Source organism: Topomyia yanbarensis, chromosome 3, assembly GCF_030247195.1.
Source record: "Topomyia yanbarensis strain Yona2022 chromosome 3, ASM3024719v1, whole genome shotgun sequence".
In the NCBI taxonomy this organism is placed as follows: Eukaryota; Metazoa; Arthropoda; class Insecta; order Diptera; family Culicidae; genus Topomyia; species Topomyia yanbarensis.
In genome coordinates, this window is record NC_080672.1 from 5,340,842 (window position 1) to 5,353,426 (window position 12,585).

Here is a 12,585-nt window from a genome sequence, read left to right on the forward strand (position 1 = left end):
CCCTCCTTAGTATGGTGAAAATAGGCACTTCACCCTACCTATACTACCCATGATCGCATATTTGTCGCGTTTTCTATGGGATTTCCTATCTTTATGGGACTGATTTGCGATCATGGGTAGTATAGTCGCTGGAAATATAAAATTAGAACCAACGGTTTTCAATTTTGAATGTTGAATCTTTCAATATTTCGGTTCTATTCAATCATGGTGGTTAAAAAATTTCAAAATTTTAAGAAGAAGCTTACACTGTAGAGTTAATTCAAATTATTGGAATGATATCTAGACTTCACCTTAGTTAAAAAACTATGCGAGGCAAACACGAAGAATAATATCGTTCATAAACAAAACTCCATTGCACTGGTATGTCCTGCTATCTGCTAGTAAAATCCCAGGAAATAGTATTAGCACGGCAAAACAAGAAAAGATAGTCCCGTCTCTCATCCACTTACCCAAAGAGTGCGGTGATAGGCGAGTGTTCTTGTAGGAAAATGGATTCAGCAGATATATATGCAAATTTATGCAACCGAACACCACCACAGATCTAGGAGCCACTATGTGCTGGTAACGTTTTCTATATCTATGTACAGCGAGTACTGAAGAACCGTTATCTACGTTTTAAATTGAATTTTCTCATCTGCCCTCTTCATGATATCCTTAAAGAGTCAACTGAAACTAGAGCAACACGGATGAAGTTGCAGAATACACCTGAGGTTAAGCAGCGCATACGTTAAAAGGGGAAAAATCTCTTTTCATTGATTTATTCGTCATCCCTTCTGATGCCTCAACGAAAGCGTACTGCCTTCAAATCCAACCTAATCCAGTTTCACCGATGCTATAACTGATAACAAATCATATCAAGGAACGAACTGAATCAAAATGTTTCCATTTGTGATCAATCATCATGGAGTTAATCGAAGCAATAAAATGATAACGGTGATAGCAGCTTGTTTCGAAACAAAAGTGTGTAGGTCATCATAATAAGTACATGCAATCAAGATCTAAGCAGTTTGTGGCTGAGCCCATGTTGAGAGACGAAGTTCGGTGGAGGATTATTCTCGATGGTAAAAGTTTTTTCACGCTTAGCTTATTTTTTCTTCATCCCATCACGCTTCGATGGTTTATTTTCGCTTGTTACAGAAAGAAACAAGCTTCAATCTTATTTTCCTTGTGACTTGCTAATCGTACCGAATGTTTTCTTGTGCGGCGTTTTCGGGTTTTCTCATCACACTCCGCCGGTTTAACACCCACCGACCGCACTAACACAAACTTGGGAGGTTGCAGGTTTATATACCAGTCAGTCGTAAACGAAAACAACATTGGATACTATGCCAGCATCATATTATGGATGAAGTAACGAGGGAGAACTTTTTGTACTATCGACTGTAGTGTATAAACAACACGAAGAAAGGAAAGACGAATTTCGCGCCAACCGGACTAGCGGTTGGCAGCACTACTTCCGAATCCAATAATTCTTTGTGGGTATAAAGATGCTGTCTATACTGATAAAAATCGCACTTTTTATTCAAGTATTTTACGCATGATAAAGCAGCAATTCTGCTTCTTCCGTTTTGCACCATAGTGGACAGAAATAGACCTCCAGAAGCACTTAATTACGCGGCTACTATTTCATACATAATTTATGTCTCAAAAGAGGTAGGAGTTTACGCGGATACCGCATTACATAACGAAGGAACAGCATAGAAACATTGGACTTGGAACACGCAACTTGGCTGTGAAGGGAATATGATAACATGGAAGATTTTCGGAAACTTCATTATAATGCATACAAAAATAGGAATATATTGTAATTGTTTGGAAAATTATCGAAAAAATATAATTTTGTATATTTTCAAAACTAAGAGCAGACATACTAAAAAAATCATTGGAAGCAAGACTAATGCGCTTCTTTTAGCGAGAAAGTTTACATTCTCGTTTCCCCGAATTGAAGAATGATCAAGTCAAGTGATATGCTTTCATTACCAAAGCACCATGAAATGCCCGCATTTTCCCCACGAAATACGAGGATATCCCGAAAGCCATTGGGCAGAATACTATTTGGTCGACTGCTGCTTAACCGAAACGGTCAATTGGCCGAATGCCATTTGCGCGAATGCCGTTTGACTCAAAGTCGTTTGGCGGAAGGCCATTTTACCGAATGTCATCGGGCTAACTGGTTTTAGTCCAATAGTTATATACAATCACTTACAATACTTACAACAATGCCCATTCTATTTAACTGAATAACCGTAACAGAAAACTACATAGATACGACTTTTTTAGCAATGAATGTGATTTGTTTGTCTTAAATTGAATACTGTTAATTTATTTTTGTATTTACAATATTAGTTGTAATTGGTCTAAACCTTCTGTAGATATTTTCCTTCTTGTTAACATGAGCTGTTATTTTTATGCACTTCTTTTCTACCCATCTACAGGAAAATCGAGCAATATTTTCCATATCCTGCATGGAACTCGATAAGGTCTTCAGTACTCAGAAAGCGAAAGAAAAGTATTGATAGACATGTAGTCATTTCGGGATTAACAACATAATGTTCTAAAGAAATATTTATCCATTTTACTAAATTTATTAAGATATTCTTCATCTATCATCGGAAAACATTTATTTTTTGCTAACGAAATGGGGGCTTCCATTCTATCTTTTTAGACACGGAAGTTCGCAAAGATTTAAAATTTATTTGGCTTTTGTTGAATGTCTCTACTCAGAACAAGGAATCCGAATAAGTTTAAAGATGCTTGAAATATTCCATATTTTGTTTGATGCCACAACGTTACCCTAAGCTATTCATTTTTAATTTTGACGTACCTAATTGTCTGTGCCTTTATTTGAAATAATTTTTGGTAATATTCAACGGAATAACAGGTTTAAATCATTCATATTTCGATCTGTTATTCCATCGAACCTTTCCAAAAAATCTTAGTATTTGTATGTCGCAAATAACCCTTTATAGATCTGGTTAGGCTGAAGAATGATGTAGCTCTCATAAGCCTAAGACGAACTCTTATCTCAGATGAATCGACTTCAATAAAATCTACGTAAAATCTTGGGAACGATTTGAACAAACCACGCTAATGTCAAATGAAATTAGATTTGTTGTGCATATTGAAATCAAAATATTCCTGGATTTTGATAGATTTCTTGTTTTTTTTGTAACGCAGCCACGGTAGTGCTTTCTTCTTAACACATCGAATAGAGATCACGAACAACCTTTGGTTGGTCAATCTGCTAACAATCTATAACATCGCATATATAGAATTCATTCGCTTTTCATTAGCTAGTCATAATAGCACGCTGAAGCTCGCCTAAGAAGCATCAGAAGAATCATTGTATTGCCAATGCATTTCTCACGTATGCTAAAATTGGATGTGAAACTTATTTGATAGAAGATCAAGTTTAAAACCCAAATGTGGTACAGCCACCTTAATACAGGTATACCTCGATTTAACATACATTTTCGGATTCAATCATGTACGTTAAATCGAATTTTATGTAAAATCGAAACACAAAAGAAAAAATTGTTTTCGAATAGAATTATTTTTTTTATTCATCACACGAAATATTTACGAGGATATTACTGATTGTATCCACCTAACAGTGACATAGAAACCACATATTCGCAATTAAACAATTAGATTGCTCTTCTGAACATAAACAACAACATATTCATCTCAACCTTGCCAAGTATTCGCCAATTCTAACAGATATTCATTTCATAAAGTTCGTCGCAAAATTTTCTCAGAATTCAGGATAACTTATAAGAATAGTCAGCAAAGTTGTATTAACCATTGTGTACATGAAGAGCACAATGCCTAATTTTAGTAAGTAAGAAAATTTATGTTTCTATTTTGTCTCATCTTTATCATGGTAGACCAACCTGTCCGTCAGAAAATTGCAGAATTCAAAAAGAGAACACTACTTGAGTTCACGAGCAAACGACTAGTCACGAAGTTTTGTAAGCACAGGGGTTCTACTTGCAAATCGAGCCATTGTAGCGCTATAGTTCTCCTTAAGGAAAACGTTGGATTAAATCATTTTGTACACGACAGATACAATGTACCTCAGTTTAAAAGTCGAACTCATCAGAATGAATAAGACATTTTAATTACAATACAAAAATATTTAAAAAAAAAATTGTTTAATCCTTATGTACGACGAGGAGGTGGAATTCACTGGAATGTTGATGTCACTATTATCGATCTCCAAAATAGCCGCGTAGCATGTGATGTCTAAAGCCAAGAATTGATCCGCTGGTTTCCTGCTCCCACGTTGTAACAGGCGACAAAGAAATCTTCTTTTCATTTTTTTGGATCTATCTCCTTTTTTACACATTTTATTAGCTTATTATTTATTGGATCTATCTCCTAGATTTCTATTTAAACGTGAACATTTATTATGGTAATCCTGGCGGCCAAGTATCCAGAGTCTTCGATCATCTTAAATCGTACGCAAATGCCAGTACAATTTATTCGAATCCCAATCTCTGCTAACGACCATTCTCTACCCGTTGCAGTTGTTGAGAGTAATATATACAGATATATAGAATACGCTGTAATATATGAAGAATTTAATCACAATCAGTGTCGGACTAACATTGCTTTTGTGTGCTTCCTCTGTTTAGATTAAGTAATGACTGGCACCGGTATTGATAAATAAACACCGTGAGCTTATCAGGAGTCGTACATTGAAGAAAGACTTGTATCTTCCATCATTATCGTCAATTGCATTTTTTTGCAAGAAGAATCGAACCATAATGAAGTTTTTTTTTTGAAAAATGTCCACATGCACTGAGAAATTCACCTGTTCAATACAGCCTGAGAGAAGATATTATCTTTAGCAGGAATCGAGCTTACGTTCTTTCAAGCTCTAGTTGGGTGCGTTAGCATCGAGGAACTGTCATGACTGCATTACAAATTTCCAACAGTTTCGTAATAACTGCCCCAATACTTATTAGTGGGACTCACCGTCCGCTAATATCTCGTCACCGCCCTATACCTTCCATCAACCATATCTTTCCAGTTATCTATTTTTAGCTTACACATAAAAACCCATAAAACTATTATCAGGAAATAACTTGAACCACAAATTCGTGTATTCATTTTACTGTGCGGTATCAAAATAAGAATGTTTTTGTATCTCAGAATCTTAAACATAATCTAGCGAAAAAACGAAAATAAATTATGTTTCTTTAAGCATTGGAAGTGGATCATAGAATAAAATTGATATTGATTCTTAACATTTCGTTAAACATTAGTAACATTGACATTAAATTTTTTTTTGCATGTATGTTAAATCGAGGTAAAAATTACGTTAAATCGAAATATGTTAAATCGAGGGTATGTTAAATCATGAGTATGTTAAATCGAGGTATACCTGTACTGCTCCGATGAACATCACTATACACAGACCGACAATCATTATACTACCATTCGAATAACTGGTATTCGGGCAAATAGCATTCAACCAAATGACCCTTTCGATCAAATGACTTTCGATCAAATGACATTCATTCAAATGACATTCGACCAAACAGCTTTAAGGTCACCAAAAACACATTTGACCAAACATCGCTTTCGGTCAAACGGCATTCAACGGCATCTCCGCCAAAATAACATTCGTGTAACTGACATTCAGCCAAACGATAATTTCGGCCAAATGATCATTTCGGCCAAATGACCATTTTGGCCAAATGACCATTTCAGTCAAATGACCATTTCGGCCAAATTTCCATTTCGGCCAAATGACCTTTTCGGCCGAATGAGCTTTTCGGCCGAATGCGCTTTTCGGCCGAATGAGCTTTTCCGCCGAATGAGTTTTTGGGCTGAATGAGCTTTTGACTGAATGAGCTTTTCGGCCAAATAACCATTTCGGCCAAATGACCTTTTCGGCAAAATGACCCTTTCGGCAAAATGACCCTTTCGGCCAAATGACCCTTTCGGCCAAATGATCCTTTCGGCCAAATTACCCTTTCGGCCAAATGACCCTTTCGGCCAAATGACCCTTTCGGCCAAATGACCCTTTCGGCCGAATGACCCTTTCGGCCAAATGACCCTTTCGGCCAAATGACCCTTTCGGCCAAATGACCTTTTCGGTCAAGTGACCTATTCGGCCAAATGACAATTTCGGCCAAATGACCATTTCGGCCAAATGACTATTTCGACCAACTGACCTTTTCGGCCAAATGATCATTTCGGCCAAATGACCATTTTGGCCAAATGACCATTTCAGTCAAATGACCATTTCGGCCAAATTTCCATTTCGGCCAAATGACCTTTTCGGCCAAATGACCTTTTCGGCAAAATGACCCTTTCGGCAAAATGACCCTTTCGGCCAAATGACCCTTTCGGCCAAATGATCCTTTCGGCCAAATGACCCTTTCGGCCAAATGACCCTTTCGGCCAAATGACCCTTTCGGCCAAATGACCCTTTCGGCCAAATGACCCTTTCGGCCGAATGACCCTTTCGGCCAAATGACCCTTTCGGCCAAATGACCCTTTCGGCCAAATGACCTTTTCGGTCAAGTGACCTATTCGGCCAAATGACAATTTCGGCCAAATGACCATTTCGGCCAAATGACTATTTCGACCAACTGACCTTTTCGGCCAAATGACCATTTCGGCTAAATGATCATTTCGGCTAAATGGTCATTTCGGCTAAATGGCATTTCGGCTAAATGGCCATTTCGGCCAAATGACCCTTTAGGCCAAATGACCCTTTCGGCCAAATGACCCTTTCGGCCAAATGACCCTTTCGGCCAAATTACCTTTTCGGCCCAATGATATTGAAATTTGTGATGAGAATTGGTGAGAACATAAGTAAATAACTTTTTGCAATACCAAAATAGGAGTTTTAAATTTTAGTATTTGAGCCAAAACGCGGGCCAAAAGGCTTTTGGCTCAAATACTCTCCTGTGCATCGCAAACAAGTCATTCTTTGGATCGACAGGATGATCCAATATATCAAGAAACGGAAATACCTGAGGACCTATAAAAAGCAAAAAATCGACAAACAAATTACAAAACAAAAGAAACGTGGTGCAACAGGTTCTGGTAATTGCATTGGCGTGCTTTGAACCAAATGGATTCATGCATTTTTTATGGACGATGAAACCTACGTGAAAGAGGACTCAAACATTTTTCCACGTCCACAATATTATACTAAGAATGTAAGTAATGCGGAAAGGTTGATTCAATTAATCAAATTGGATCTTGCAAGCAATTTTTTCCTTCGGTTTGATGTCTACCATTTCCTTCACTACTGGAACTATACACGTGAAAATAAATCAATCTGAGTGTCTGCAGAAGGGGTTGCTGCTTTCATATGACAAGTATAGTATCCTTTCATAGTTTTGGCCGAATTTAGTGTCGGCATACTACGCAAAAACAACTCTAAATTAGCTTATGGAAAAGAGTATGGATTTCTTGGAGATATACTGCACGTTACTGGTGATTTTGAAGATCTTCAGAAAATCTGGTAAAGCAGCTGATTTTATGCAGGACATCAAAAAATATAAGCTAAAGCGTCCGCAAAATGTGATGAAACACTTGCCCGGAAGTTTATGAAAAGTGTTCAACCGAAAATTTAAAAAAAATCGTGTAGCAATAATATTAATTTCATCTGGTCATCGCACTGTTCAAGTTCAATTTCGTTCAATAAAGGATCAAACGTTTGTTTAAATAAATTTTTTTATTAATATGATTTTAAAGAAAAATATATGATCAGCTTCCTATGTCCTACACACCTAGAAAAAATCGTATAAATTTACGTCTCCTGACTATGACATATACGAGCATCAAAAATGACATACTATTGCGTTTGATTTTAATTTTACATGTCGTTGAATTTTGTGAGTCATGTAATTTCACTCCACACGTGGCGTTTGTTTACAATGTTGAAGGATGTAATTTTATGGCGCTGCGCGTGGAAAGTACATCTTTCATGTAAAATTAAACAAAACATGACTATATTTCGTCGTTTCTTCAATTACGGTATGTTAGATTGTGACATGTTTGGAATCACGTCAACCAAACAATTCAGATTTTTTTGGTGTGTAAGTTCTTGGTTCTGTAACAGAAACCACAAGTTATCTTAGGGTGCATGAGTGGGCACGACATTGTTCAATGTGAATCACATAGAAATTGTACGGTCTTGTAGTCATCTCGCTTATTCGAAAAGCTGTCGAATCACCATCAGAATAGTTCATTTGTATTCCTGACGACAATTTTTACAAATAGTTGTTTAGAAATGGTGAACGTTGATTGAGTTTATCCGAGAGGCCTGATAACAAGTCATTCGTCTCAACCCAATTATCGAGGCGTCGTATGATTGTTTTCTCCATTAGTTTCCATACACTGGACAGTGTTTCAATCGGCCAATACGAATTATGGTCGGAGGCTGTTTTTTTTCGGTTTATGAATAGCAATCACTTTCACTTCTCTTCCATTACTCGAGAAACTCATTAAACAGATTCCACAATCAGAATGCAGGATCAGGTAGATTATTCAATAAGCTGAATTTTTTCTGTCTGGCCCAGGAGCATCCTTGTGCTAATTGTCATCCTGCGGCGTGTGGAACAATTTTCTGCATAGGAACAGAGTCCGGGCATAAGTTTCTTGTAAAAACAAAAACGCATCGAGTTGAATATTCATTACTTTCGTTCGCTATATTTCGATTGGGCATTTTTCAGCATTGTTCCGTAGAGAGCTCATCGATATATGATAAACCACGGACAAGTTGGCATCAATAACCGCATTTTTTCGCGCGAGGTGAGCATTAAAACTGGCTTCCTAAAACCAAAAGTTTTTGGTCTTGCATTTTGCAGTATCAGAAAATACTTCATCTCACCAAGCCATCGAACTAGACATCACCGTAACAAATAAACGTCTGTGTCCAACGACCCAATTCCACGAGATATAACCACATTACAGACCCTCTAATTAATAGGTCTTATCAGTAACGTCGCCTTGACCGCGATTTGCTCCGATAAATTCGGCACGATTGCACGACGTGTCGGCGAAGTCTGTGAGCTTATCGGAAGAACGCATGATTTTCTTTTAATCACACCACAGGCGCCGCACCACCCAACACATTCAGGTTGTTTTCAATACCGGCTCTAGCATCTGATAAATTATTTTAATAACGTCGGACAACATGGTACACCGACATATTGGAGACGGTTCCGATTTATGTTCCTTGGCCAAATAAGTAAAAGTGACAGAAAACAAATATTCGTTAAATTCCAATTGCACAGATTTTTTTTTCTTCGTGCGAAGCTACACGTATGTGAAATTTATATAAAACCATGAAGGATAATTTTAAAAATTGTCCAAGTAACCAAAAACGGTTACGATCCGCTTATCTATGCCTAAGCTGCATGCTATAATGCTGCCTGTCTTACCGTAAAGAAAACTATTCCCGCAAATATAATCTACCGGCTTTGAATAATGCTTCCTAAGAAAATGCTGTCTTTATTATAATTTATCACTTCAAACCGTTACTTCCTGGGTGAAGTTTGGAATACACACACCATACAGCACAAGTACAAGCTCAAGGGTAGAAAACTACACCACATACATCAGTACGCGGTGTATAAAATATAACCGCAAAATTGCTATGGAAAGCAAAATTATAATCCACTTTAGACATGCTCGAATGAAAGCTTTCCCAAGACTTTGCAAAGGCCAGAGTTTTACGCTATGCTTCCGAGTGGTTCTAAATTCAACCATCATTTCTTCCATTACACGAGCAGCGTAGAGATTTTAAAGCCTCTACGAGCTTCACTGCCTTTTCCCAATTTGAAAGGACACACCGGCAAAAATAGTCATAAGAACACCATAAATCTCAGTGTCGAATTCATCTAATGCGTTGCACTTAGCGTGCAAGCAGCTCTCAGCGGAGTTAGGTATCGCAAAGAATCACTTCGGAAGCCGCTTACTGTTTACTGAGAAACGGAAATAAATCATTCCAGCATTGCTTGTCACTTGTGCTATACGGCGATTAAAATCCGTTTCTTTTCTCAATGGAACACTTTACGTTCAACCTTTACCCAAAGTGCTTGGAACGCTGAAAGAGACAACCCGTTCAGAAGGGCCATCAAAATATGCGAAAGGCTGATATTTATAACAACGTGTGTTACATTTGGGTATCGGAATAGAAAGTTTGTAAAATTACAGTGTATCATTTATTACAATGAAATGTATTTTCAGGAACGAATGAGCAGAATCATTTAAACGACAGTTGAAACTTATTTGCCACCACCAGATATTCCTCTTTCGATTTTTGTTATTCAAACAACTAACAACAAGATTGATAACAGAATCTGGTGAAAAAATTGTTGGGAATTTTGTCAAGCCCCTCCGATCGGAAACTGGAAAGTGTTCAACAGAATAACTTACCTGATTACCAAACACACCGATACTGCATGCCGATGAGACCTGGTCGGGACCGAACCACACGGCGGCCACCTTAGCTGGTAGCGAGAGGATAAACACTTGCGAGGCGGCCACAACCGATTGGCCAATGAAACCGACCCAGAACAGGTCGGGCTGCACGGAGAAGCATTTTATCCATGCACCCAGACAGGTGCCGAACACTCCGCTGATGGCTGCGATTCGTAGGCCCTGCGAACAATAAGGGAAGAAACATTAAATGACGTTACGCCCGGATATGCAATCCGCTTTGCTATAGTTGTTGTAATGAAATTGATCGATAAATCCCGTAGACTGCAAACGTATGCAGTGCATATAATACTTGAAGATTGTGCTCAGTACAAATTAGTTTCATGCAATAGTATGTGATTTAACAATAAATCTAATAAAAATGTCCTAAACACAATACGTCATAATGGCAAACGTTACGGTGGATTTTTACAGTTTTCCAAAATTCCCAAACCTAGAAAAAATCGTGTAATGTTACGTCTTACGATATGTACATTAGACTGGTTCAATTTTTGACTATTAGCTCCACCAGGTTCTATTGATTCCTTTTATGGTCCTTAGTAATTGTGCAAATTTTGGTATCGATCGGTTATGTCTACGGACCCTCCAAAAATTTCAAAGTTTATATGGAAGTTTGTATGGAAAATCGGTTAACATTGAAAATAAATTCCTAAAAAATCACCTCATCAATCAATTAATCAGAACACTATAAATTTCTAAAGGTAATCTTCTACTGAACACATTCGTGGAACATTGTAAGTTCATGAAAATTCGCTGAGAAAAGTTATTAATTAAAGAAGCATCATGACTTCAAAACAAGTGGATTTTATTATTAATCATAGCAACCCTATTTGAATAGCTGTATCTGCCATATACGCGAGCGGTGGGTGGCAAGTCTAGTTTACACTTGTATATAGCTATTCAAACAGGGTTGCTATGGTTAATAATAAAATCCACTTGTTTTGAAGTCATGCTGCTTCTTTAATGAATAACTTTTCCCAACGAATTTTCATAAACTTCCAATGTTCCCCGAATGTGTTCAGTAGAAGAATATCTTTAGAAAAAAATAGTGTTCTGATTAATTGATTGATGAGGTGATTTTTTAAGAATTTATTTTCAATGTTAACCGATTTTCCATACAAACTTCCATATACACTTTGAAATTCTTGGAGGGTCCATAGACACAACCGATCGGTACCAAAATTTGCAGAATTACTAGGAATCAGTAGAGCCTGGTGGAGCTTAAAGTCAAAAATTGAACCAGTCTTTTGTACAAGCATCAAAAATGACTTAGTTTTACGTTTGATTTTATTTTTACATGACATTGAATTTCGCAAATCATATTATTTTACTCCGCCTATGGCGTTTGTTCTGAATGGCAGTAAATTAATTTTATGTCATTGCGTATGTAATGTATATGTTTCATATAAAATTAAACGGAACACGGTAATGTTTCGACATTTCGTGAATTACAGTTTGTTAAATTGTGTCCTGTTTGCAATTTCGTCAATAAAATTCATATGTGATATAATATTTATGATATATGTCAAAAAATTCCCCCAGAGGACGTCATCATACCCCGGGGTAGCATAAGGGTTAGTGCATCGGGCCGGAGTCTCGAAGGTTGCGGGTTTGAAACTCGCCTTTGGGGAAATTTTTTTTCACATAATTGCTTTCGCTTCACTCAGTCCGCTCCAGTTTTCCCCTTTAGATACTACCAACAATACCTTAGATAGGGTATTGGCATCTACGTTAATAGACCAAATAAATCAATTATTAGTTTAATCGATTTGTCACAAAATTGGACCAGACACTCCCGGTGAGAATAGGAATCAATTCAGAGGAGGAACAGTGAAGATCATTTGTACTGGTCACTCTATTACATACTGAACAATAATCAACAATTCTTTTCTAAATAACGTTTTCTACAGATCCAATCTAAAACTATATGGGTTATTCCAGGTCAGATACTTTAATTTAATTTTATCCAAATTTGTTTCTTGTTTGGCGAAAAATAATTGACACGTGTTTTTTATTCTGTCTGAATATTATATTTTATCATATTATGAATTTTTGAACATATGAATTTCAGCACATTATTCAATTACTGATAACTCGGAAATTATTGATGTA

At 37.1% G+C, this 12,585-nt stretch overlaps 1 protein-coding gene across 1 annotated transcript in view; it reads right to left on the reverse strand.

The window, feature by feature from the left end:
- Window positions 1–12,585, reverse strand: part of LOC131692908 (heme transporter FLVCR2) — a 174,902-nt gene that overhangs the window by 60,968 nt on the left and 101,349 nt on the right. The window contains exon 5 of the mRNA XM_058980295.1: window positions 10,411–10,635. Coding sequence (XP_058836278.1) covers window positions 10,411–10,635 — 225 coding nt within the window. The remainder of the gene's footprint in view (window positions 1–10,410; window positions 10,636–12,585) is intronic.